At 47.3% G+C, this 26,547-nt stretch overlaps 2 protein-coding genes across 2 annotated transcripts in view; both read right to left on the bottom strand.

Moving 5' to 3' along the window:
- Window positions 1–3,012: 3,012 nt before the first annotated feature.
- On the bottom strand, window positions 3,013–17,329 carry LOC103763717 (3 beta-hydroxysteroid dehydrogenase type 7). The gene is made up of 6 exons (XM_008930521.2): window positions 17,116–17,329; window positions 13,311–13,466; window positions 10,189–10,297; window positions 5,941–6,040; window positions 4,909–5,071; window positions 3,013–4,004 (listed from the first exon to the last, which is right to left on the bottom strand). The coding sequence occupies exons 1-6, from the start codon at window positions 17,261–17,263 to the stop codon at window positions 3,565–3,567; spliced, it is 1,116 nt and encodes a 371-aa protein (XP_008928769.1). The 5' UTR covers window positions 17,264–17,329; the 3' UTR covers window positions 3,013–3,564.
- Window positions 17,330–22,959: 5,630 nt separating this feature from the next.
- Window positions 22,960–26,547, bottom strand: part of LOC103763605 (collagen alpha-1(XXVI) chain) — a 39,660-nt gene continuing 36,072 nt past the window's right edge. Inside the window, exon 13 of the mRNA XM_029961256.1 lies at window positions 22,960–25,005. Coding sequence (XP_029817116.1) covers window positions 24,833–25,005 — 173 coding nt within the window. The 3' untranslated portion in view covers window positions 22,960–24,832. The remainder of the gene's footprint in view (window positions 25,006–26,547) is intronic.

Raw genomic sequence — 26,547 nt, 5'->3', positions numbered from 1 at the left:
TGATGTACCAGACACCAAAAGAGATGGTCTCTGCCCAGAGGGCTTTGTCTGACAGGAACAGGCCGGGAGAAGACGGAACGCGGCAGAAAATGCAGATGAATGAGTAACTGGGTTGAGATTCTCTTTTTAATTTGGGGATCCTTTGCTTGGTTTTGCGTTTGGCTTGAGTTGTGATATTACTAAATTCGCTTCCTTCAGACATTGCACAAGAACAGAGGCTTCCACAGAAACTCAAACAGGGTTAGGCATGTGGCTCTTTGAAGTGTGCGTGTTGGGGGCTGAGCGCCCGGCGCACACATGGGAATATTGCAGGATGGAAAACAGAGGGAGAGCCACGTTCCAGCTCAGACAACAACTCCAGCTTGTCCTGGGGAAGTTTAGCCATGTTTAAAATACAGCAGGTGTCTGTCATTCTGTCAGGGCACTCCTTGCTCATCCTCCCTGCTCCTGCAGCAGAGATTGCCTGCATCTGTCTCCTCTGTGCTCCAGCTCTGCTTCTCCCTGCAATAGTTGTCAGGGATATTAGCATTAAATACTTACTGCCTGGCTTAACTAAGGGGTAAGATAGGATTTAATTTGTATGGCTGAAATCCAATTATATAATGGAGCCCCTGGGGGAAGCAGTTATACCTGCTGAATCTCTTGGATGAGTAATTGTGCACAAAGGCTCCTCTCCAGAAGTAGAAACAGATCTGAAATATTTTTTTCTTTTCTCTTTTTTTTCTTGCTGCTGCTGTTACATAATAGTGCTGAGACCCTGAAAAGAAAAGCCAATGACAACCCAATGCAGTAGAAAGAATTAAAGCATTGCCAGGGGAAAACAAGTTATAATCTGATAAAATCAAGGATCTAACAGGAAGTCTGCTGCAGCATTAGCTTGGAGGAGCCAAAAGGCAGGGCAGCCAAAGGAAGCTTACTCATCTTTTTGGAAACCAGCACAGAGGCTTTGCTGTCTAACTTTTCCCCCCATTTCTGCCATGAACAGGGAAGGGGAATCCTCTACTTGCTTTTGTCAAAGCTTGGGAGGTGGGTAGGTATGAAAAAAAAGCTGAGCAGCCAACTAATTCAGATGCTTTTGAAAAATGCTGCACTTAACCACCTTTGAAAATCCCTGCTGCTTATCCTGCATGTCATCTGCATCCTGATAAGCATCAGAATCAGAGGTGATGATGAGCAGGACAGGAACAAAAGCATGATGAGGTTCCCAGCGAGGTTTCTGAAAGCAGGCAAGCTTGTAAGGCATTAATCTCTGGGATAGTATTGGGGCTTGACAACTCTCCCATCTGATATCTCCAGCAGCTCCAAATCCCACAAAGGAACACACTCAGGGCTCTGAATGGGACCGGAGGCACCGGCGTGTTGTTCTTGCGCAAGCGTTCCCGGGGCTCGGGGTGCCAGATTTAATTCTATTTTTAAACACAGAAAGCAAACTTTTATTCTTTTCTAACGAGTTCCGAGTGGAAAAATGAATTTCTCCATTCTCTTTGATTCCATGGCTACGGGAAGATAAAACTGCTTCCAGCCAGCCAAGGGAAGTCCAGAACTCCAAGTGCCCCAGGCTGAGGCCAGACCTGGCTGGGCAGAGGCTCCCACCCCTCCTTCGGCCTCGCTGCCTGGGCAGGGATTTTAATTCTTTCAAAAAGCACCTAAAGCCCAGCGGGTGCAGCACAGGCTCCCACGAGGATGGTACCTGTTCCCAGACTCGCAGCTCCACCCAGTGGCTCTTTTTTTGGCAGGATAAATCCATCGTTTCAGGAGCGCTAAAAACCTTTTGAGGTCAACGCCGGCACACCGGGCGATGCCCCTGGCGATGTGCGCGAGGGATCGAGGGCGGATTTCTTCATCGAATTCTTAAAGGGCTGTCAGCTACCCCTTGGATAATGGCAGAAAAACTGCGAAGAGACTTTTAGCAAAAATAGAAACCCCAGAAATTTTATTACTCCCTTAAACAACCCCCCCCCCCCAATCACAAATGGTAGGGGGAAAAACCAGTAGGAAGCTGCTCACTTACTTCAACCTTTCACATTCCCTGTGAGCAGACTGCAACAGTTTTGCCCGAATTTATTTGTTACATAAAGTTAGTAATGAATTACCAGAGCGACTGATTTCTGATTTGCAAGCTCGTTTTGAAAAAGAGTGAATGTGAGAGTGAGTTTCGGCAAATGTAACTTGGCAGCTCACGCTGTATTGCTCCACTTTCCTTCCTGGGTAATTACAGGGACTAACAGGAAGCAAATTTTGATCATTTCTGTCAAGGATGCCATGCTGAAACTTGCTTTTTCCAGGATTATTGGGGTGCTCGTAATTAAAATAAGCTTTGATTTGTGCCTGTGCACACTTTTACTCTAGGAACACTTGAGATGGGTATGTATTCACAGAACACAGAAGTGTGATACCAACAGAGTTAATTTTAGATTTGAACCAGCATTGTAAAAATGCCCCATTCCTCCAAGCTCGAGTGGAAACTGAAATCTCAACTGTGCATAATGTAGATTTAGCAGCCCCTCCGTATGTCTTAAAAATAGAGAAGCCGATAAACTGATAGAAACCACAGTTTTGCTGTGAATTTTCTGGAAGTGCCTGTCCCCATCTGTGTTAGGAAAATATCATCTGTGAAACGCTGCTCCCAGATGGACTGTGTAGCTGCAGTGCCACGGAATGAGCTGAAGTGACCTCTCCCTCCTGAAGTTCAAACGTTATTTAGCATAAATGCAGCCCCTCAGGCCTTCACTTGAAGTTGCTGTTTGCCAGCACAGCAGCTGAACGTGGGCTTTAATCTGCTTTGCTTTGCTGCTGGAGTGCTGGGACAGACTTAAAAATATATGAACCCCACCTTTGAGCTTGTAGACATCAGTTCTCCATCCATGCAATTAGGAGCTAAGCCTATACATTGTTAGCACAAGAGGTTGGAGGTTTCTTTTCAGAGGGGTAATATTTCTAAACAGATATAATATTCTACTTGTCAAAAATAAGGAAGCATCTTGCAAAAGGTAGTTCTGGAAAAGAAGTTGATTTTTTTTTTCTGTTTATTAAACCCTAAAGCAGAACAAGAACTTGCTGGGTTTTCCTCGTCTTCCCCAAAAGTATCACTTTTCATACAAAAAAGTCTGCTTTTTATACAAAAGAATACCCTTTACTGTATGAGCCAGTACAGACATCCCACCAGTTGTCTGAGGCCATGGCTTCTTAGGCTGTGGAACAAAACTGGTTAACTAATTTCAGGAAAAAGGTGTTTTTTGAGTACCCTTTCTCTCCTGAGCCTGTCTGTCCTGTTCCCAGGAGTGACCCCATGCAGTGGTGGCACCATGGCAGTGACTGAGGCCCACGTGGCTGCAAGAGAGGAAGCTTTCGAATGCACCCTGGTGTTCCACAGGACAACACAAAATAGCTGAGATTTTGGCATGACAGGTGTATGCATTTGCAGCCTCAGAGTTTTGCTCCTTCTCTGTCTCAGCACCGGGATTTCTGTGCTTGCAAAGTTCCTGCCAGAGATCTGCACGTACTGCGAAGCTCAGGTGGAACCTGCCGGTGCGCTGAGCCATCTCCTCGCCCCAAAAGTGGGGTTCAGTTCTTCTTCCCGGGGAGCTGGGGGGGTTCCAGGTTGCCCACAGCTGCTCTCAGCCACTGGGCAGTTCTGTGCCTGCTCTCGTTCCAGGTGAACAGGGGTTTGTACCCGAAATGCCTGGAGGCTTTGTCTGTCTCGTAGGAGAAGGTGGTGACTATTGTGTTCAGCAAAGGGAGGTTTAGGAAAGGCTGTGGCTTCCAGAAGGGCAACAAGATGACCCTGATTATCCTGTGCAGTTGTATCATTAACCACATCTTCCAGTAGGGGATGTGGGAGCCCAGTCTCACCGAGGGGTCTGCAGTGGACAGCAGCTGGTGCCTGACCAGGAAACCTTTCCTGGTTGGAGTGTCATCATAGGAATAGTACACTTGTCCTGCCAGCAAGCCTGGTTTCAGCTGCAAGTTCCTTGCTGCAAGGACATGCATCCATGCAACGTTCCCTGGAGAAATAAGAGGGGAGAGAAACAGGTATTCAGGAGGAGCTGAATTTCCCTGTTTACTGTAGAATGAGTACATTGGATCTGCCAGCCTCAGTGCTGGGAAGCAGGGAAGCACTCATGGTGTGCTCAGCTGCACTGTAGAGAGACTGAGGAGTTAATCCAGGCCTCCAAGATCCTTTAAACCTTTGGTCTCCTCTTTGAGCTGGACAATTAATGTGCCTCGTGATCCTGGTTCATGTGAAGGGAAAGGGCAGTGTTTTGTAGTGAGAGGAGGATGAATGAGAGTCAGTGCTCGAGGGTTTTATTCCTGGCTCTGCTGTGAGCCTTTGAAGAAGTCACTTGATTTATCTGGGCCTGATTCGTCTCTGAGAGCATTTTCAAAATACTGTTATCTGCACTTTTGGGAAAAGACATCTAAGTGTGCTGCACGGAAATGACTGAACCCCTGCATGATTTAATGGTGAGTTGTACTCCCCTGAAAGGCATTCAGCACCACAACAAACTCCTCCTGTAGGCTTTGTGAGTAGTTTCTTGTGCTTGCTAAAATCATTTATGTAGCACAGCCTTTTCTGTAAGGAATTTGACAAGTAGTGGTAAGATGATTTCTTCTAATGAAGAAGAAATTAAGTATCTTTTCAAAGCAAAAACATTTTCAAAATATTACCTGAATTTCTCTCTCTGCCCCCCATATACCCCCTAAAACATTTACCAAGGAAAAAAAAAAGAAAACCCTTCTCAGGAAAACAGTCATAGTGAGCAGCTGCCTGAAAAATTCTTTAGTTTTGTGGCTTTAAGAACATTTGTGCTCACTGACCACATTCATCTCTCTGCCTTGGAAGATTATGGTTAAGGTGATGTGTAAAACCCCCTGTGGCTGAAGCAGGCAGAGAGCTCAGTCCCTCACCCACGTAGGTGTGATTCCGCTCCGAGTCCTCAGGCTCCAGGAAGTTCAGGACCCCCTTCCTGGCCTTGGCCCCCCTGTAGAGCTCCTGGAGAAACGCTGCCTTCTCCCCATACACGGTGTTGGCTCGGATGATGCAGGTGGTGAGCTTACCACCGTGGCTCAGCTGGAAAACGGGGGAGGGATGTTAGTGAGGGATGGACTCAGAGGTGAAATTCTTCCACCGCGGGTTTGCCGGATAAACCCAAAACCTGGGAATACTGGCCTAGAGGAGCTGCCATTTGCAGAGGTGCTCTGGATGTTTGGGACACGGTTTGGGTGCCTAAAAATGCCAGGAGGTGCCCAGTTTGATTCTGCTTTTTTTTTCATTGCTCACCTGCACCCACACATGCTCCCTGGGAGGTGCTGGATGGAGGGTGCTGGTGGCATGAACTTTTCTGCAGTTGTGATGAGTTTTTGCAACAACTAAAATCGGGTACCAGAGGAGACCAACCAAGCTGAGTGGCCTCAAACTGTAACTTGGGAAGGGATGCTCTAGGCAGTGATTTAGGACACAGGTCTCATTTTTATGTTCTGCTTCATTCCCTAGAAGAACTCCTCTGCCTGCTGACTGTCCTGGCACTCTCAAAGACTGGCCAGCTGCCTTAGGTAGGGGGCTGACTCTGGGTGCACCAATATTTTTGGTTCTGAAGTCACTCAGACATGCCTGGAAATTATACTTTTTTGCAGTATGAACTAGGTGAACCTGGTTTCTTCAACCCTGATTTAGCACAGCTCTTTCCAAAGTCACAGTCCTGCTGGAGCTGAAGCACAGGCTCAAAGGGAAGCATCCTTTGATCCTGCCAGAGTTTGGCAGCTTCCTGCTGGTGTGGGAATACTGGGCTTTGGGAAGCTTAGGACATTGTGGTTTGTGCATCAAATCAAGGCAGCAGTTGGATACACACTTAGACAGGAGCTGTGGGGTCTTTTTAACCAACTCCCTCCTTTCCCCATCCTGTACTGTAATTCCAGGGGTGCTGCCCTTGGATTTGGTACCTTTTTTCCGTTGGCTTCAAGTACAAGTTTTTCTGCCATGGCTTTTGTCTTCCCATAGGGCAGCTCCACTTCCCCACTGTACTCAGTGTCCTCATTTCCTCTGGAACACATTGGGAGAGATGGTGAGTGACCACAGGGTTTGGAGACATCTGTCCCAGCGGGATTTCCTCTGCAGTCCCTGCTGCCCGGGGACTGCTACTGGCTGGCAGTTATGGGAATCTGAGATCCCTGCTGCAGTCTGGGAGAAATAAGGCCCCAAGAAACACCAGGTGGTCTGTGGTGTTCACATCCAGGTTGGCATGAGGGCACTGGTTTGATTTCTGAGAGCTGGGTTTGGTTTTGTCCAAGAGTGCGACGGAAGCAAATAATATCCCAGTGGGCAAATTAGAAGGCAGTGGAGTTACACTGTTCAGCCACTCACAGAAGCTGAACAAGGTGAAAAGAGCATAAGAAGATGGAAGGCAGGAAAAATGAGAGCAATCCTGCTTCATTTTTTCATTAAAGGCAGAGAAAAGCCTCTCATGAGCCATAAACTAAAAGGAGAAGCTACTACTTAATTTTCTCACAGAGTTGATTAAAGTTGGGAGGCATTTGCTGGGGATGTGATAGAGCTGCTGGTGATCTGGAAGACTTGCAATCAGCAGGTTTGTGCTGGGATTGTTCCTTCATCTCCCCTAACAAATTAAGTTTGAGGGGAAGGCAAAGCAATGACCCACAATTAAGGGCAAGCAGGGCTCCAGCCGTGCTGGGGACACTGGGTTGTGGCTGTGGAAGACAATGTGCTCCCCAGCCTCCCACCTCACAGCTGCAAAGGGGAAACCCTTGGGATCTAAAGTGTAACTGGCCTCACAGGGCCTGAAATAATTCCAAGGAGAAACAAGAGAGCAGCTCTATTCCTCACCAGGCTGAAGGTGTTTTGTCCCAGTGGTTCTAGATCAGACTAGTTCTTCACTAATTTGGATTTGCTTAAGCAAATCCAGTGGGCTCTGGAGGGGCTGGGGAGTGAAGAAACCTTGTTTGAAGCATTGGGAAGGACCATCCATGAATACTGTGTGGGCACTTGTTCCCCTGCTGCCGTGACTAGCATGGATCAGCTCTCTCTCCCTCTGTGTGCTGCAGGAGACTTTCTTCCCGTTTTTTAATTCATTTAATCTATATTTTGCTCTCTAAGAGAAATCCACTCCGGGCAAACCCAGCACTCTGCCAGGCATGGGGCACCCCATGCAGGGCAGTGGGGAATTATCCTGCTCCTTTGGCAGATGGGGCTTGGATGCACCTCTTGGAAGGGTTGAGTGGCCTGTGGCGAGTTCGCACAGCAGATCTGCAGCAGAGGTGTTTTTGTCAAACACTGGGCCCCGGGAGGGCCAGCTCTGTCTCAGGCTCCCTGTCTGACCTTGGGCTACTTGCTTTCCCTTTTCTCTGCTCAGATTTCCATGTGTAAAACGTGGATAATGCTGCTGCCTTGCTCCTGCCTGTTCAGCAGCCCAGTGTGTTGTGTGCCGGGTATCCCAGCTGAGATCCAGGGGCTTCTTGTGCTGCAGCAACAGAAATAAATTAGGAGCATCAGAAATGCAGCCTCCTCGCACACCCTGGGCTTTTAGCACAAAACCATCCTCCCTTTCCCCGTGTTTACAGGTGATGAGCAAGAGACAAACCGAAAAACAAGCGAGACAAAAGACAGATTGTGCAAGGTTTGTTGCAAGCCCGGGAGAGGCCCAAGACAAATAGGAGGGGTTATCTAGAAGTTCTAGTTTTAATTGCTGGGTTTTTTTCCCAGTCCAATTTTTTTTTCCTTGCCTCGCAAAGCTTTTAAAAAGCAGCAGCTCCACAAAGGGGGCGAACCCACCCCGGCGCTCCATTCGTGTGCCTTCCCCCTCCCCTCCCGAGCTCGGGAGTAACAAAGAGCTCAGCACAATGCTCTTGCTTTTCAAAACGATCAGAGAGAACCGAACGCTAATCAGAGCGGAGCAGCGTTGTCAGGAGGGATCTCAGCGCTGGCAGTCCCGGGGGGATCGGGACTGACAGAGGCATTTTCTATTCCTGTCGGATGCTGAGGTGTGAGCGTCATCCCCGCACCCATCGCCCCGGCCAGGGACTCACCGGGCTTTGTCTGTGTCGACGTAAAAGGGAGTTAAATAAATTACAGGAGGAATGGTGGAGAAGGGGCACAGAGAAAAAAGGGGAAAGGCAGGCGGGATCGCGGGCTGTGAGGGAGAGGGTGGAACAGGTTGGGTGGGGAAGGGGGAGATGAGAAGACAAGGGAAAAGGTGCTTTCAGTCTGGAAAACAGAGCCATATTTCACTGCCCTCCAGCCATCCCTGGGCTCCCTGTTGAGGCACGTGGTGTAAGTTTTGACGGGGGGGCTGACCCTTCTCTCATTATGTAATTCCCTTAGTTTAGAATCAAAATCACTGGAGGATGAAGGCCACCCTCTTGAGCCTCCTCCCAGCTCAATGGCAGAACCTGAGTGTGTTCTGCCAAGTGCCTCAGAGGCTCTAGGTGTGCTTTTATTTGCATTCGTGGTGGGGAAGGGTTGGGATGTGGTGGGCAGAGGATGTCCAGGTGTAACTCCACGAGCTTCAGCCCAGCTGTGTTTTGCTTGCCCCCACTGGTGCCGCCATTACAAGCCAAAGGACTGTGCTCTCAGGCAAGATCTGAGGTCGATTTTTTCAAGACATCTATTCACATCTGTCTCTTCAGTCTCAGGACTAAAATACTGACAAGGACGTGCCTGTATCTACATTCATTTTTAGAAATGACCTGGATTTGCTAATGAACAAATTCCATGGCTTTGCAGTGACACAGACTCTCTGTTGCTCGTAGTCCCAAGTGATTTGTTGCTCTCATGATTTTTTTTTTTCCCATAAGCTGGACATTTATTCTACAGATTTGGGTACTTAAACACTTTTCAAAACAACTGGGTTATGCCTTAGCTTACTTGTGAGGGTGAAATTTAGGCTTGTAGGTCATTTTAAGTTATATCTTAAGCAGCCTTTTCTAGCTGGGCTCAGATTTCTGGAGCGACTAAGCCAGCTGTGCCCAGCCTGGCTGCCTGGAGAGAAAAAAACCCTGACTTTGAGCCAGTTCCCCTTGCACTCAAGTTTCCGTGGTTTGAGCATGGCCTGTGTGGCTACAACCATGCTTGGAACCAGCAAGGGCCCTTCCAATAGCACATATCAGGCTGCAGATATTTCTACCTGACCTCAAATTCGACCTAAAACCTCAGCTCCTGGTCTTCAGAAATAGCAGCCCTGCTGACCCAGGAATACCAAAGGTGTCCCAGTGCTGAGCCCTGAGCGGGAGTGGCAGCTGATTGTGACAGTCAAGTCTGGAGATCAAAGATCTGTAAGCAAAAAAAACCCCTCAGAATTGTAATTTTGACCACTGTCTTTGTGTTGCTGCAAATCCCACCTTTGCCACAGAGGGTTTTCTGAAGCTCTGCTGCTTCTTCTGGGTCTGTGGGTTGGTCTCATGGGAGCCACACACAGAGGAGATGGGTTGAGCACAGTGACCCAAAGTAGTGGCATCAGGAGTCCAGGAATCAGCCCTCATGAGCTTGTTGCCAGGAAAATGGATTTTGAGGGATAGAAGGACACAATTTACAGGTCAGGCCCAGGTAACAGAAGGGTATAAATACACCTGAGTGCTGCAGGGAACCTTCACACCAATACATCTGTGCCCTGAGACTGTGTGGCCAAATTACTTTCTTCTGAGTTAGTGCTACATGAGATTTGCCCACATCTGACAGCAGGAGATGGGTACAGGCTTAATGGCAATTCCCTGTGGAGCTGGGAAGAGGACGGAGAGTGTGCTGGCAGCAGTAGAGGGTCACCTGCCCTTTGGGTTGACTGATTGTAAGGGGAGAGCAAAAGCTGTGACCTGACAGCAGGATGCAACTTGACCACGGCCCAAACCTCAAACATCTGAGACCTTCTCTGACGCTGATTTTAGGGCTCAGAGGAGCAGGGCTGTGCACGTGGGGACAGCCTGGAGGTGCAGCTGGGCCATTCAGCTCCCACCCAACCCTTTCAGTCACTGCTCTCACAGCTGGCCAGGCTCAGGTCGGGAAGAGCTGGTTCCCAAAAGGGAAGAGCGGCAAGGAAGGATTTTCAAGGAAGAGAAGAGGAACAGACAGGAAGGGCAACATGTATCTCCTTCGTAGCCACAGCTAAATTCTCCATCTGGTTGCAGTTTCATTGCTGTTTAACTGGAAATCCAGAAGGATGGAGAAGATTTGCTCTTCCTCACCTGAACATGGGCTCACACGAGGTGTTGGGTCCCACCGCGGCCACAGAGCTCGTGTGGACAAGGTATGGAACATCCAGGGCACGGCAGGCCCTCAACACATTTTCAGTACCTGTGGGGCAGGTTGGGAAGGACAGACATCAAACACTTTGCCTTGATTCCTCTTGTTCAGGAAGGACAAATGTTAACCACCTTGGCTTGGTTTCTCTTGTGCCACTCAAAAGAGATTCCCGGGCTTGGGATGCTGACACTTGGAGCAGATCCAGCTTTATTGTGGCTGGAAAGATGCAAAGCCACAGGTCAGGGCTGTGGTTCCTCGGGTGTGTTTGCATGGGAATGGATAGGAGTAGCAGTTCCATCTGTAGCTTTAATGTGGCTTAACCTCTATGGCCCTTGGCCACTGACTTAACTTGCACTTTCTAGTTGCTAACAAAAAGGAAGCTGACAGCTTGGCAGAGCAGAACTCTTTGTTTTCCATCCTTTTTTTTTGATTTGTGGACAGACTGCTGGGTGAATTGCAGCCTTCTGGCAAAAGGCTCAGTGTTTTAGTTGCATGTGTGGCTCTATAGAAGCCCTGCAGGGTGCTATAGGGTGAAACCATTGCAGCAGGCCCTTGAGAGCTGCAGAATTTGAAATAAGATTGTAGGGGCAGCCCACAAGTCCACAGGAAAAACAGATGAATCCAGAGCATGGTTTGGTTTAAGGAAAGTTGGTCTGGCTGAACCTGTGGGTTGGTGTGTGTGGCTTTGGTTTGGTTGGTTTGGGGTGTTCTGTGGGTTCAGATATTTCTGACTCTTCCAGGGGTGGTTTTTGCATTCATTGTGATTTTGATTCAAGCTGATCTGTGAGAATCTCAGTGACAACAGCATAACCATGGCTGCATTCTGAGGGCCTCCAAATCTGATAGGGCAGATCTTAAAGGGAGCAGCTCATAGGGTTGGTTTCCAGAAACCTCCATAGTATTTATACTTGGCTAATCTGACTCTGCCCCTGAACCTCCCTGCAGATCTTGTGTGGGAAGGCTTGTGATTCCTGTTCTCTTTGTTGTTAAAGGCATAATCTGAAATTACCAGGGAAATCCTGAGTTTAGGATAATTTCAGAGGGCATAAATCAGTGTGAAGTCCTGGTGGAAAAGGATCAGTCTGCTTCTCCATGAGCCTATCACAATATGTAAAGTTAACTGAGAACCCCTGCTGAGAAACATCACTGGAAACAGCTGAGTTAAAACCCATTCAGCTTAACAAAAAGCAGATTAAAAAGTCTTTAAGTGACTAGATGGAAAAAATAATTCTTGCAGAAGAGAATTCTTCAATCCAGTCAACAAGACTGTAACAGGATTCGGCAGCCAGTGGTTGAAACAGAGGAGAGAATCAAAGCAGAAGATGTAAATTTTTGCCAGAAATGGGAATTAACCACAGCCACACCACCACTCCTCAGCATTGTTATGGCTTGCTGAAAGACATGATAGATAGCCCATTAACTTGCACCCTTAATTGGAGGCAACAAGTCTTTTGAAAAGGATTGGTCCAATTTAGCCACAAATTGTTGGGCTTAAGGCAATAATTGGATGAAATTCTGCGGCCTGAGCTGCACAGAGGAGCCAGCTAGAGGATTATATACTTGACCTGTTCTGACCCTATTTTTTTCCATGAAGTCTGCAGCAGGTATCAAATACTATTTTTTGTTCTTTCATCTGCTATGATTTTGACAGAAAAGTTTAGACTACTCTCTCCCTTTGGGATTTGAAGAAGTCCTGATGAGGGCAGCAGGTCTGTGTGGAGGAGATTTAGGGAGGTTTACGTGAAGGGAGAAGAAGTGCCTCCTCCAAGGGGAGGCAGAAATGCAGGACAGGCTCCTGTTAAGCCATCCCAAACTGTGCCCCTGAGGGACACTCAGTCACGCTGGAAAATCTTTGCCTGTGTGGTTTTCTGGGAATGTCACAAACATCTGCAAGAGGTTTGGTTTGCTGAAGAGGGGAGTGCCCAGTGTTCTCTAGAAACCTGCCTGTGCTGAAGTACCTTGCTCACAGCAAGCACAGTGAAGAGGAAGGTCTCACAAGGCCATTACAAGGCAGTGGGAAGCCTCAGGCTCTGAATATTCTCAGTACACAAAGAGCACAACACAGGCTCTTAAAAGCATCTGGTTTTGAAAACAGCAAGAAGAATTTAAATGTTACCCTCGAATGTATCAGCAAATAGTAGAAGCCCTAAGCAGTAACCGGGTTTGAGATATACATATAAAAAAAAAATTAAATCCTTTCCCTTTGGTTAATGACTATTTTAGTAGCTAACAGCCTGAGGTGCCACTGGAATTGCTGCTGTAATAGGGATTTCATTATTTTTACAGCCTGTGCTTATTTCCTGGATTTATGAACAAATTTTCTTTAAGCAGATCTTGCACTGAACACAAACCTGGCTCTTGGTGGTCGGAAGGACGAGGTGTGGAGCTCTCAGTGGCACGTGTACCTATTTGGGAACTCTGACTGTGATTAAAATAATGTCACTCCCTTCTAGTGGGTGCAGTTCAATGTGTACAGCCTTGTGCAGGTGTATACAGGGCTTTTTTTTATCCCTGGGAAGATGCCTAGAACAGGGTTTAACTTTTAATTGTCGTCCTTGTCACACACTAAACAGTTTCTTACCACTGTGGGCATGTTCTGGATCCCTTATTAGGGAAGGTTATACCCTGGACCAGAACAGCTGTATAATAACTGAGCCCAGAGCTGATGTTTTGGGATGAGGAGCAGCATGACCTACCCTGAGCAAGGACAGAGGAGCAAGGGCAGAAACTTGCCCACTGGAAAAAAAAAGGTCCTGGGCACCTTTCCCATCTCGCAGTAGAGTGGTGTGCATGGAATTCAGGACAGGGCAGGGATTTCTGAGGGATCCTCCACAGGAGCAGCTCAGGGAAGGGTCTGTGGCTGCAGCTGTGGGAGTGTTATGACATGGAAACCCTCAGTGAAGAACTACCAGGCCGAAGTGAGAAGAGGACAGGGTTATTCCTCAGGAACTGAAGCGAGGGAGCGCAAAACCCGAGCGGGTGTTCCTCACAGTCACAGTGTGACTGCACCAGGGTGTGTGAGGAAGCTAAGGCCGGGTTTAATTCCTCGTTTTCCAGAGCTTACCCCCCACATTGACGGCTCTCATCTCCCAGAAGGGCACTGTGCCTCTGTAGTCCACGAGGGCAGCCGTGTGGATCACCACGTGCACCCCCTGCATGGCGGCCAGGAGCGCCTTGTAGTCCCGCACGTCTCCTTTCACCGCCGTCACACGGGTGGTGGCTGGGGGAAAAGAACAGGACCAGAGATGCAAGGAGGGGAAAAAAAAAAGTACAAACCAACATCCTCACCTTCCTGCAGAGCCAGGATCCTGCGTGCAAAGCTTTGCTGTCTGCAGGGCAAGGCCGTGACTGTACCGACGGAACACGTCACGCCAGGGGGAAATTCGTCCCTGGTTCCGAGCCCCAAGAAGCCAGATGTGCATCTGGTTTGATTCAGCACAGCACTCTGCATGAACAGTGGGCCAGAAGAGCTGTGTCTGTCATTGCAAATCCCCTGTCTGCATCCAAGGATGGTGCTGAGAGCAGGAGACACTTGGCCCAGAGCTGCAGCTGGTCACAGGGCTGCTCCAGTCCCTGGGGATTTGGGAAGCTGGACACTTTTTTTCTTGCTGAACACTTTCCTTCTGACAGAGGATTTTTAGGGGTTGCTGGGAATAACACCAGGGGAGTTCAAGGGACATTGCACAGAGCTTTATTTAAATTGCAAACACTGTAGATGGGAGGGGAAAATAACGTAACAGGTATTAAAAGTTTCATAGGAAATTCCTCTCTTTGAGCCACTCAGAAGGAATTTTCCCCCTATCTCCTTTCTCCCCCTCCTTCTTCCTCGACATAGCTTTCCATACATAGCTACTCTTGGCATCTACTACTAATTTTCTTGCTTTGAGACAGTGTTGCAATGTTTGAGTAGGATTTTTCCCTTTTTCCTTTCGTGTAGTTGGGAACAGGCCAGCAAGGAGCTGGGGTTAGGAGGCCATACTCCTTGGGGATTGGCAATAATGCAGTCACAGGATTGCTTTGGGAAGGAGAAGTCTCCTCTGCCCTGGGCTGTCTGGAGAGCCCAGTGTATCCCGGGATCAGGGCAGGGATTTCTGAAGGATCCTACACATGAGCAGCTCAGGGAAGGGTCTGTGGCTGCAGCTGTGGGAGTGTTATGACATGGAAACCCTCACTGAAGAACTACCAGGAAAAGGGGGGAAGAGAACAGGGTTGTTCCTCATGAACTAAAGGGAGGGACAGAATCCAACACAGCAGCTCTGAATGTTTTCTGAGCAGCATGGGATGGAGGAGGAGGCTGGAATTCTACAAAAGGGTCAGGCCACTTTCTTCATTGGCATAGCCAAGATTTGGTGGACTCACTCACACTCAATATTCTTAATTAATATTGAATGATAATACTAAAAATAATTCAGTATTAAAGCACAGAGTTGCTTCAGTGAGAATAGAGGGGGAAAAGAAAGGAGTTGTCCATGTAGCAGGGGTAAAACAATTGCCCAGAGGACCAGGGTGTCAGCAGACTCTTGGGGGGATTTTTCTCCTGCTCTGTGGTTTGGGAAAACCTGGAACCCATCAGGTTGAAGTGTTAAATAGTCTTTTTTGCATCATCTGTCTTAAGGCAGCTGTGTAAGGCAGCCATGAGAAATTTTCAGATTGATAAGAGCTATAAGGAGGTGATGGGTGTAACTGCAGCCCTGTTGCATTATCAGCTACTTTGGAGAACTTTTGAAGGCACTGGGAAACTGCAGTAGAGCAAATGAAACACCTGTGCCTAGAAAGGAGGTGAAGAAGAGCCAGGAAATTCCAGAATATTTTGATTTCAACCCCAGGAAATCCAGGAGCACACACTAAAACGACATGTGTGTGAGCACCTGTGGGGTAATAAGGAGAACAGCAGCAGCTGACAAGGATTTGTCAAGAACAAATCAAGTCAGATAAACCTCCTTTGTTCTCATGACAAAGTAACAGGCTGCAGGGATATTGTGGAACAGGTTGATGCCATCTATCTTGATTTTAGGAGGGCTTTGGAAACTCTGTGTCGTTCTGGTCAGGAAAACACAGGGCTAAATGAGCCCCATTAGGGAGAGCACAAAGCCAGGGGAATTACAGTTCCCATGGAATTGCCAGCTGTGGTAGGTGCCTGCCCTGGGGCTCTCCTGTATTTGAGTCTTTTTTTTTATTGTTTTCATCAAGAATCTGGTTGATTTGTTCATTAAATCAGCAGATAACATCAGACAGGGAGGGACTGGAGGATTAGAGAATGAGCTGCGTGTAACTCAGAGAGGCTGGAAAAGAAAGGGGAAGTTTGATAGGAACAAAGAGAAGTTTTTGGGCTGAGCAGGGAAGAGGCAGCAGGTCTTCATGAAAGGGTTAAATTGGGCCAGGGCAGCTCAGGAGCTGTTGCCTGTTGGCAGGGTCCTTGTGAGTGGGAAAAAGGCATCGCTGTAGTGACAGGGGAAACAGGAGGAGGTATTCCAGGATGGAAGGCACAAATCCATCAGCTTTACACAGCAGTGGGAAGGCCACAACTGATCTCTCTGCCCAAACCTCAATGCCCCTCTTCCAGGAAGGAGCAACACCAGTGCCTGAGGTACTGCTGGAGTGGAGGAGGAAGGAGGGAATGCTCATTTAGCCAAAAGGAGAAACCAGTATGGAGTGGAAGGAGGGGGTTGTTGTTAAAAAAATTGCAGTAATGGTGTAACACCTATTCTAAGGGTGGATGAGAAATGAAGGACTCCAAGTGCAGATTAGGCTGTACCACAGCGGTGGCCTGGTGCTGCAGAGATAAATGGGCTGCCTGAGGTGGCCTGGGGACAGGACAGACAAACATCTGCAGGGCTGGTCTGCCTTGGGGCAGAGGGATGGGGTTGGGATGGCCCCTCAGGCTGCTCCTGCCTTGTTTGCTGCGGTGTCAGGACACAGACCACTCCTGGAGCCTGGATTCTGGCACCTCTCTATGGTTTAAACAGCTTTTTCTTCAATTATGGGTGCTTTAAAGGCAATTGGCTCCCTGAAACCTGGGGAAGCCAGTCTGCTGAGTTCATCTGCCAGGGAGGGTTTCTGATAGTCATATTTCCCTGGGAGTCTTAACTTGCTCTAAGTGTCTCTTCTATTAATATCTCCCCACAGATGGGACCTCCCTTATCACTTTTGCCTCTCTCAAAGCAGGCTGAAGGTCTGGGCAGTCAGACAGAGGGGACCCAGCCCACCATTACCTGAGCTGCCTTGGCTTGTTTTGCTTGGGTGTTCCTGAATCCAGTAAAACAGGTTGTTTTCCCCCAATGTATCTCGCTGTACTCAACCCTGGATGAAGGCAGCTCTCAGAATATGATCAAATGGATTAATTTAGTATCTCTGAAAGTGTTTACTGAGACTCACCTCTTCCTTCATATGCACAGGAAGGCTGCTGTAGGTTTCTCCCAATTATTTCCATAATTTATTTCACAATACCTGCAGCAGATGCTGAGTTTCTCTTCTATTATTGTCAGGATTTTTATCTTTCAGATTTGGTGACTGGTTGGAGCAGTTCAGGAGGATGTTTTTGTGTCCCTTTGCTGTCAGTCAGACTGGTTGAGCAGAAGCAACTGGGCAGCCAAGTTTCCCTGTCACGTACTCAGGGTGCACATTGCTCCTTACAACTGATCCCTGTGTGGGGACTTAGATCCTCCTGTGACATCTCTGGAGGGTACAGGCTATGGATCTTTTTTTTCTTTGATTTAGTCCTGTGCTGAAAAACCTTTCAGAGCTGGAAGTTGTTCTTTATCCAGTCCCTTTAACCCCGTGCCTGTAACTGTGGCATCTCCTGCATTATTCCATCTGCCATGAAAGGGAGGGTTCTGGCCACCAAATAGATGCTGATGCTCTTTTCTTACCTGTGGTGAGATATTCTACTTCTCCTTTTGCTACTGAATCAAAAACTCTGACTTCTTTGATGTAGTCTTGTTCAGACAGGAGCTCTACGATCTTCTCCCCAATAAACCCACATCCTCCTGTCACCAGGTAGACCCAGGCCCCATCCATTTCTGAAGATGGTTCTGAGGTTGAAGGTGGCTGCCAGGTTCCTTCTGTGCTCTGCTGAGCTCTCAGCCAGTGTGTTTTCTGAACTAAGTCTAAAGTTTAGCTGTCATAGAACGGTGCTGGCTGAACATTAACTCCATCCAGTTACACATAAATCAGGTTTTCCTTGGTGCAGTCCCACAGATTTGCCACAGGCCCATCCTGGGCCCTCTGACTCAGCCTTTCCTTTCTCCCACAGTAGCCCATGATCAGCAGGGCAGCTCTGGATTGCCTTGGTATGTGGCCAGTCTCAGGCCAAAATCTGGATGGCAGAAGTTTTCCACCCTGGACAGCCCTTTCCCACAGGCTGCTCTGACAGCTGTGGCCTCTGGGAGCTGCACAAAGGCTGTGTGTGCTGGAGGGGTGCTCAGGGCAGCCACTTGTCAGTGTGGAGGTCCAAAGACCTCGTCTCCAGGCACTGGTGATCTGTGGAGAGGCTGCAGAGCACAGACCCCTCCAGTGCTGAGCTGGGTCATGCACAGCACAGGCAGGGCCAGAGGCTTTGTGGTCACTGGTTCTCCCAGTCTGAGGATCTGGTGTGGCTCTCCTGGATGGATGCTGCTCTCAGCTGGAATACACACACTCTCATGTATATTTAGGAGGGGAAAGTCTTCATGTGAAAACTGTCTAGCAGTAAAAGCTGTGCTATATCCTTTGTTAGAAAAGTTCCTTCTCATCATCAGTAAAAGAGGGCCCTGCTGTGCTTTCCCTGCCAGCCGTGGCTGATACACCTTTAGTTGCCCAGTCACAGAGAAGGTGTCTTGTTTAGTTTGCCATTGGATCAAAAAAATCAGATCAGCTTTATCCAAGGGTGTTTGACCCTGTCCTAAGAGTGGGATGTGGAGTGGAAGACCTGTCCTGTTCTCTCTGTTTCTCCCATGAAGAGGCTCAGAGACAACAAAGTCAGGCCTGAGCAGTCCCAGGCTCTCTTGGATGCCAAGCAAACTGTCCTTAAGTCTGGAGCAGTCAATTTTTTTTCAATCCATATTTGAACCAGCTTGTCACCATTTTTGGTGAACTGTTCTTAGAGAGGTAACACTGGTAAATAGGGAAATATAATCTCCCTGATTATTTTCCTTTATACAGTGTAGTCTAAAGTTGCTTTTCTGGCCATACGGTTGCTTGGGAAGTTTAAGTTGAGTTTGTTCTGGTTTCAGGCTCACTGATTTCCCCACCCCCAGGCTGAAATGTGGCAGCAATTCCAACTGTGTGAATGGTTGGGGCCAGTCTTGGGCATTTGTGCTTGTCTGCCTGTAAAAAGGAAGGTGTAGAGCAACCTGCTGCTGAGAACATGGTTAATGAAGAGTTAAGGCAGAGAACTCAAAGAGTAGCTGTGTTTTGTTTGTGAATAAATAGTTTTCTTTTAATCAGCTCCTGCTGCAAGTTCAGTCTGTTCCCCTCTGCCATTGATTTTCTTGTGCTGCATTAAGTGTTAGGAGGAGTCAGTTCCCCTTGCTGTGATTACAATCAGTGGCCATAATGGCCCAGAGACCAACATGGGCCTGATGCTAATTTGGTGCCTGGCAGACCAGCACAGCCACAAATGTCCCAAGAAATTAATTTAGCCTTTTATCCAGCAACTCCCAATCTGTACAGTGGTGATTAACAGAACTGCCTTCCCTCAGAGGACTTTTTGCAAGGATAAATATATCGGAGTTGGAGGTGTTAGGACTCAAAAACCAAGATAAATACACCCTGAGAGACCCAGAGAAGTGCTGCATGGGAATGTTTGGCATCGAGTAACCTTGAGGATGTCCTCATCAGCGATGCAAAGAGCTGTGTGAAGCTGAGGCCTTGGCTCTGTGGACATTTCTCAGTGTTTACAAGGCTTAGCCTTTGCTGCACCATTGGTATCTGCATATCTGAGTGTAATCTGATCAGTGGGGGAAAAACTGGCTGGCATTTCCATATCTCCTGTTTTTGTTAGGATATGAAAAACAAGTTCAGAAACCAGAACTGGCACATCTGTGAAGAAGCAGCCCAGGTCCTCTCCTACAGAGAGGAGAGCCTCCCTTTGCAAACAGAGGGGTGTTGCATCCAAATGGGAAGTTGTTCCCAGTGTAGGAAGGTTAAACAGGTCCCCACCCATGTCCTCCTCTGATAGTTTGAATTGTCATAGGAGATGACTCCAGGGGTCTCCATGAGCCCAGAGGCACATTCAGAGAACACTCAAAGGAGGAGGGAAACACCTGGAGGTACCAGGGGAATTCAGGGAGGGGGCCCAGGCAGCCCTTGCTGTCTTAGCTGAGCCAACTCAACTCCTTGAACTGTGAGGAAACTCATGGCAAGTTACAAATAACAACAGGGTTTAATTCATGCTGGTAAGCACTGCAGAATTCCCTCTCTGCCTTGTTCCTCTGCTGCACTACCTGCCCTCTGAGTGCCCTCTCTGAGCCAAGGCAGAGCTGTGATCCTGGATCTGTACTGACAGAAAACTCCTGCAGGAACACGAGGGCTGTCCCTGCAGGAAGCATCTGCCAGGTCCAGGTAGTGCCTCGCTCTGCAGTGCAAAGAAGATGCTCAGAGGTGACATTACCCGAAGGCTCACCTGGGCTGCCTTTAGTTTAGGAGCTGAACACCTCCCCAGGAGGGTGGGATGTGCCCCTGTGTTTGGCTGGTGGGGCTGGGAATGCAGAGGGGTGACTGAGTGTGTCCTGGAGGCTGATCTCAGACACCTTCAGAGGAGTCAGTCCCACTGAGGGCAGGGAAACTGGGCCCTTTTTGCCCCTCCACCCCCATGGAAGGTGACCAGAAGCAGGGCCTTCATGCACATCTTGTTTTTTAGGAGACCTGCAAATATACAACCAGGGAAAGCTGAGCTGGCAGGAAGGAAAACCAGCTGCCCTGACTTCAGGCTGCAATTTGCTTGAACTTGCCCTGAACTTTGCAAATAGAGGACACCTGACAAGATATTCATTTACAGTAAGTTTATTTCTCAGTGCATTACATGAAAGGTCTTTGGTATTTGTGGGTCCTTGAATACTGTTCCCACTCTGCTCCGAAAGAAAATGCTGAATACAAAACATTCCATATACAGTAACAAACCCCATAGCAAATAAAGAGAAATAGATATTTTGAACAATAACATAGCAATATGAAAACAGATAAGTAACCATGCAAGAGGTGGAACAAACAGGTTGTGTTTACAACAAACATTAAAGCCTGCCATAAATGAGTTCATCCTGTCAGACGAGATTTATTCTTGCTCTAAGTTAAGAAATTACACATGATTGCAAGATACTGTGTATGGCTGCCCTATAAAAGACCAAATGGTTGTAAAGCTGATCCCCATGAGAGAAGCCAGGACCATTTGCACACATACGAAACACACTGATATAAATAAAAAAGATACCATGTAAAATAACTGGTGAAAAAGTTACCATTTCCTTCTGTGGATGGGAATGTGCCTTGTGAACAGTTATAGCACCTTTGAACCCTTGGTTTCACAGGGAACCAAGACATCACAGACTGAGTAGTTTAACCCCCTACACCCCCAAACCCCCAGTGGAATGTCATCTCGAGCAAGGCAGCAGCTGTAAATGTGGAGGAGGATGGATTTGCAACAACTGTATTGAGAAGTAATTCCAGAAGCTGATTGTCTTTTGGAAGCCTTTGTCACAGTGCTCAGGGTCCTACATTACAACAGCTCATGGCAGTGAGCCCAGCCCAGAGAGCCTCTGGGGAGCCACAAGCTCTGCCCCACCAAACCTCACCAGCATCTGGTTTTTAAGGCCTGTTCTCTGAAAGGTGATGGCAAAATGCCTGAGGAGTTTGGTGGGAGCAGTGAGGGCTCTCCTCTCTATTTTATTCCTATTTCCCTGGGTTACTATCAATTCCTTACAGTAAGTGCAAATGAGATACTCTGGAGAGAAGCATTCCCTGCCTCCCAGGGTACCAGGCTGCTGGTGAACACGAGGGTGCACGAGTTGCAAAGAGTTTTTGGTTGTGCAATGTTTCTGCTTCTGGTTAGCTGAGGGCAAGGAATTGATCCAAGTCAAAAACACACTGGAGCTCAAACAAACATTAAGAATTTAAAAAAAAAAGTCTTAGGAAAAAAAATAAAAAAGGGAAAGAACACACTATGGTATTGCACAGTATGTATGTAAGATAAAGCACTAAACATTTCAATTAAAATATATTTCTAAATGAGCACGCATTCAAGATAAATCCCCTTTCTAAGTTACATAGACATGGCAAGAAGCATTTATATGCCCTGGCTGAAATGAACCTCAGTATCCTGCCTATGATGGAAAATGTGGTTGGAGTGGTTTGCTTAGTCATCAATATCATTAATGTCAGTGTGTGAGGCTGTGTTCACCTTTAAAACATAATTAAATGGGGTGGCACAACAGTGTGATCCAATCCTTGTGTAAGTAGAGAGGAACGAAACCCCAGTGGAGAGAGAAAGTCCATTTGGTATAATCCTACTGCCCCCCAATTAAAGATACAGTACCTCATCAGAGAGATGGAGCTAAAGAAAGCAAAAAGTATGGGGAGAAAAAATTACAGAGCTCATGCAGAAATCTGGAAACGTCAGTAATTAAAATGCTCTCAACCCAAACTTAACCAGCCTTTTGACAATTGACTTGGCAGGATTAATTGCAAACAACTTCCATTAAATTTTCCTTTCATCTTACCAGTAATTTGTTTTAAAGAGTATAAAATCCAACCCCCTCATCAATATGAATGCCTCAGCAATAGGAGTGACTAAAGCCTCAGCACCCACCAAGCTCATGAAACAGCTTTGAGTTCAGAAGACAAACTCAGAGGGAGAAAGATTTCTCTTTCACTTCAGTGGGAAGCCTCCAAAACGTCAGGGAAGTGAAAATGGCCTCCTTGTGTTCCCCCTTCCCCAAACTCAGCCCTGTACCTACAGGACCAGTGAAACTGAGTTTCACCATTTCCCTTTTTAAAGATTGCTTTGCTTTGGTTTGGTTCCTGAAACTGCTGTGAGGGCACGTTGTTAATGTGGCATCAACTATAGCTGGCACCAGTCTGCCCAGGGTACAAGTTTAGAGTGAACTGAGATTTCTCCTCAGTCTCCAGGCCTGATTTTCCAACACCAACATGTTGGCACAAGGAGTTATCTCCTGGAAGCCCCAAGTGATGTCCTGGAGCGTCCATGTGATCCACAACCAAGATGGTCCTGATTCAACAAAGAGGTAACCAAGTACTTCCCAATTCCTACACAGTGATCTGCCTGTAAATGGGGAAACATCTTTTTTTGGGCACATTTAATTATTAAATGGAAAGATTATTCCAAGAATAATAAGTTCCAGTGGCTGCACCAGGCTCAGCTGCCCACCAAAAGAGCCACTGCCCTCCCAGTAGTGGATGCCGGGACATGGGCTCTGTACAGCACCATAAACATCCTGAACTTAGAGTTACACTGGATTTAGGGTTACTGCTGGATTTGAAACTGAGATGCTTCCAAAGAGACTTTATTTCATTATCCCAAAAGGACTGCTGGAGGTCAGTACCTGCTTAACTTGGGCAGTTTTACTTGTTTTCTTGTCCTCTGACCATATCATGCTCCAGCTGTAACTCAGAGTGCAGGCAAGGAACTCTCCAAGCTTTTGCAACACTCTGGGTTTGTTTCTTTGAAATGTCCCCTGGAAAACTTGATCAGCAGCACAAGCTGACCCAGGTGGGCTGGCAGCTGAATGAACCCCACCACTGGCACTGGCCAAGCACAGGGAAGATGCAAAAGCAGGGCAAGGGCATGAATTCCTGCTGCCTCCAAGCCAGCCTAAACCACTGCTGTTTGTTACTTAGTTCCAGAAGTAAAAGACATCTTTCTGGTGCTTTCTCAGCATTAATTTAAGCTGTTTCACCTGGTTTGGGATCTCTGGCTGGATTTCCAAAGAGCAGGGCCAAGGGAAGACATACAGTGAATTCAGCAATCCTGAAGACCTGCTCAGGTTCTTCAGAGGAAAGTTTTGGCTTGGATATCTCTGTGGGTACATCATGTTCACAGTGTATATGGAAAGTCAATTTAATGTGTGGCTAATGTTGGGCTGGCTGAGCTCCTCATTTTTAGCCTCATTTCCAGTGAACCACAGGCTTCTGGCTTGGCCTTGGGAAGATCACTTGGGCTGCTGAATAAATGGACAGTGTTGGTCTTTGCAGCACCTTCTGACAGACATTCTGCAGCAGGACAGCTCACCTTGTTCAGACAAACTGTCTTGCACAGGAACCAGATACAATGGGACCAATGGACCTGACTTATGACAAACACAAACTCAACTTGATCACTTTTGTCCTGGGCTGAATTTGCAAACTGTCAGAAGAGGGGAAGTAAAAATTAAAAAACAGTAACCATCAGTTCTGTTGGTTAATCTCACCCTTCTAACAAAACTCACTGTCTACATAAATGACTTCAGCTTGTCCAACCTGGTTAGCACAGCAGGTGGAGTGATTCATTTGTCACTGAAGGGCAGGTTCAACTCCTTAAACCTGGAAGCTGGTACTTCCCCTAAAATAACAAGTTATTGCAAAAAGTAAAATGACTCTCTGTTTATCCAGTGCAAGATAAGCTCTTGACAAGACACTAATTGTTTAGGCTGTGGTTTGCTACTACACTGTCTCCAGATTCAAATGGCAAGGATTTACTCACAAGATTAAAACAAAACACTGTGAAAACATTTTTCCTTATTGCTGTAGGATTAAGAAACAATTGCAAAATATCCTTTTCTGTGAATAGTTATTGCCACCACTTAAATTAATTATCTCTGGATGTATGCACAAGCTGAACACAGTATGGGAAAATTCTTGCACAATTCCATCATATCTCATGCAAACTGCTCTGTATTTTCACAGAAACAGTGTAATTTCACTGAAGATAGATAGAAAGTCAATGTTGCCACGAACATTTGCATCAAAAGTCCTTGCTTAGCCAGCCACAAACAGAAATAATGTCACTCAGGTGCAATTGGCAACATGAAAAGCCAAGATTTTGATGCTAAAGTCCAGAGAGGCACCTGACATTTCAGAGAAACACTTTTAAATGTTCTTTGGATTTTCTAATTTGTTTCTTTGCTTAAAAGACATCCTTGCAGGTCATGCTTTCATGGCCTGTGGAGGTGGTACCTCCACCTGGAAGCCAGTACCAACACATGAAATAAAAGCAGATGCCTCCAACTACATCAAGGAACAAGGCTGAGGCTTGGCTTTGAGTCTGGGTGGGATGGATTGTCTTGGCCAGTTAAGCAGAGCTTTACTGAGTCACTGTCAAGGGCAGTGAGGAAAGAAGGGGAGGATTAAACTCTTGAGACACAGCCAGGAGGTGTCATTGCTGTAGGCAGCTTCTGAGATACCTGCCAGCTGGTATTCCAAAGGCAAAACAACAAAGTCAAGGAAAACCCTCTCTGAGCTATGGATAAGACATTCCCTGCAATAAGGGCACAGCATTAGCCAGGTAAGGAAACCCAGCTGCCAACACTGCAGCCTCCTACCCCCTCCCTCTGCAGTCTGCAATGAGCACTGGGATACTGTATCTGGAACTGGAGACCGGCAGGGAGAACACGGCCGCTCCTACTTCATCCGGTTGCTTCTCCTCTTGGCTTCTCCGTCCTCCAGCAGCGAGGAGAGGATCTGGTAGGGCTGGGGCTGCCGGGGGCCTCCACGCTTGATCTTGATGCTGGTTCTCAGGGGGGAGCCCGGGATCACATCCTGTCCAGAGCCTGGCTCAATGGAAGACAAAGAGTCTGTAAGGAGAGAAAGTCACGGGAGAGCACTATTTAACAGGGGAGGCTACGGAACACAGGCAGGGGCCCTTCTGGGAGATACCTCCTCTGGAAGCACTGGGGTCCCTCCTGCTGTCTTTCCAGCCAGGAAGCAATTGTGGGGCTACAGTTTGCTGCCATCACACTACTCCTGGAGTAGATATTTTCTCTCTGCTCTGCCTGGGGTCAGTGCTCATCCTGCACGTGGCCCAGCAGGCCTTGTTCTCATGTGTAGTTTCATTTCTAAAACTCTGTTCTTTCACTGATTATAATTTTAGTTGGGCTTTCACAGCTACTCAGCACTGCCCACAGGTCCTGTGCTGGAGGATGAGGCCAGGTGGTCACTGGGAAGTGATGCTTCTGGGGGTTTAAGGACCATTTCACTCCTTGTAAAAAGGAGGATGTTTTGAGGCCCTGAAATGATTGAACAAAAGGATTGATCCACCTTAGGGCTGCAGCCAAATTAGCAATAAAGCTGGGAATAGATGTCAGCTGTCCCTTCTCCTGCAATGCCTCCAGGTAACACCACCCTGCTCTTACTTCAGCTAAACAAAGCTAAATATCCACCAGACCAGGCCACTCTTCAGCAGCAGATGCTGATGGCTCGATGCTGCCTCACCGTTTCTAATGCCCCAATTTCTTGCTTTTGCCTTCAGAGCTGCATGTCTCTGTGTTTCCCTGCCAAGAGCCCAATTTCCCAGCCAGACACCCAGGCTTAGTTTGATCCCACAAGGCAGCATTTCTGTTTCCAGGGAGCCTTTGGCTGCTGGAGGGTTTGTGTCCTGTCTGCTGGCACCAAACCCTGCCAGACAATTTGGGCCTTCTTGTGTCCTGCTGGGCTGCTCTGCAGCTTTGCTAGGCCAGATCATCTCAAACTGCCCTCCCCCTGCAGGGAAGGGGTTTGTTTGCTGGTGTGTTTTGCCTTGTTGCTTCGGTTGTGGTTTTGGAAACCACGCTCAGTGGGAAGGTTCTTGGGAAAATGAGAGCATGGGATTGGCATTTCTGCGTGGGGCTTTAGGGCTGGGCTGAGCTGGGCCAGGACCTGTGGTCAAATCCTTCACACCTACAGCGGGAACACAACCAGATAGTTGGTGCTGGGTGACTGAAACCTCTGTGGTGCCTTCCAGTGCAGGGAGGTCTGTGCTCAAGGTAATTATTTTTTGTTATTTTATGTCTTTTTCTCTTTGTTTTTTGGGGTTACTTAACCATATACATAAGATGAACATATTTGCACAAGGGAAAATGCCTTACTTTCCAAGTTCCCTTTCTAAACAGTATTTTTGTAGGGCTAAGATACGTGTTAACTTAAAGAATGAAACTATTTCAAAAGAGTAAGAATGTAATTATCTATAGTTATTGGACAAAAAGAAACTGAAGTCATACAATATAGGTGTTTAACTATGACCTTAACTGAAGTGTACAATTAAAAAACATCCCTTCTTGCTGATGCAGTTACACTGGTATAGCAGTACACATGGGTTTAATAACTCATCTCCATCCCAAGCAGTAACAGCAACTATATTT

Source organism: Manacus vitellinus, unplaced genomic scaffold (genome assembly GCF_001715985.3).
Source record: "Manacus vitellinus isolate BGI_N305 unplaced genomic scaffold, ASM171598v3 scaffold_32_pilon, whole genome shotgun sequence".
NCBI classification, from domain to species: Eukaryota; Metazoa; Chordata; class Aves; order Passeriformes; family Pipridae; genus Manacus; species Manacus vitellinus.
The sequence above is the reverse complement of the archived record's forward strand: the minus strand, read 5'-3'. Positions and strand labels throughout refer to the sequence as shown.

Coding starts and splice junctions, on each gene's coding strand:
- LOC103763717 (XM_008930521.2), bottom strand. CDS start 17,263: ATGGATGGGGCCTGGGTCTACCTGGTGACAGGAGGATGTGGGTTTATT. Junction 10,298..13,310: donor GAGAGCCGTCAATGTGGGGG/GTAAGCTCTGGA, acceptor CCTGCCCCACAG/GTACTGAAAATGTGTTGAGG. Junction 4,005..4,908: donor GCGGAATCACACCTACGTGG/GTGAGGGACTGA, acceptor TTATTTCTCCAG/GGAACGTTGCATGGATGCAT.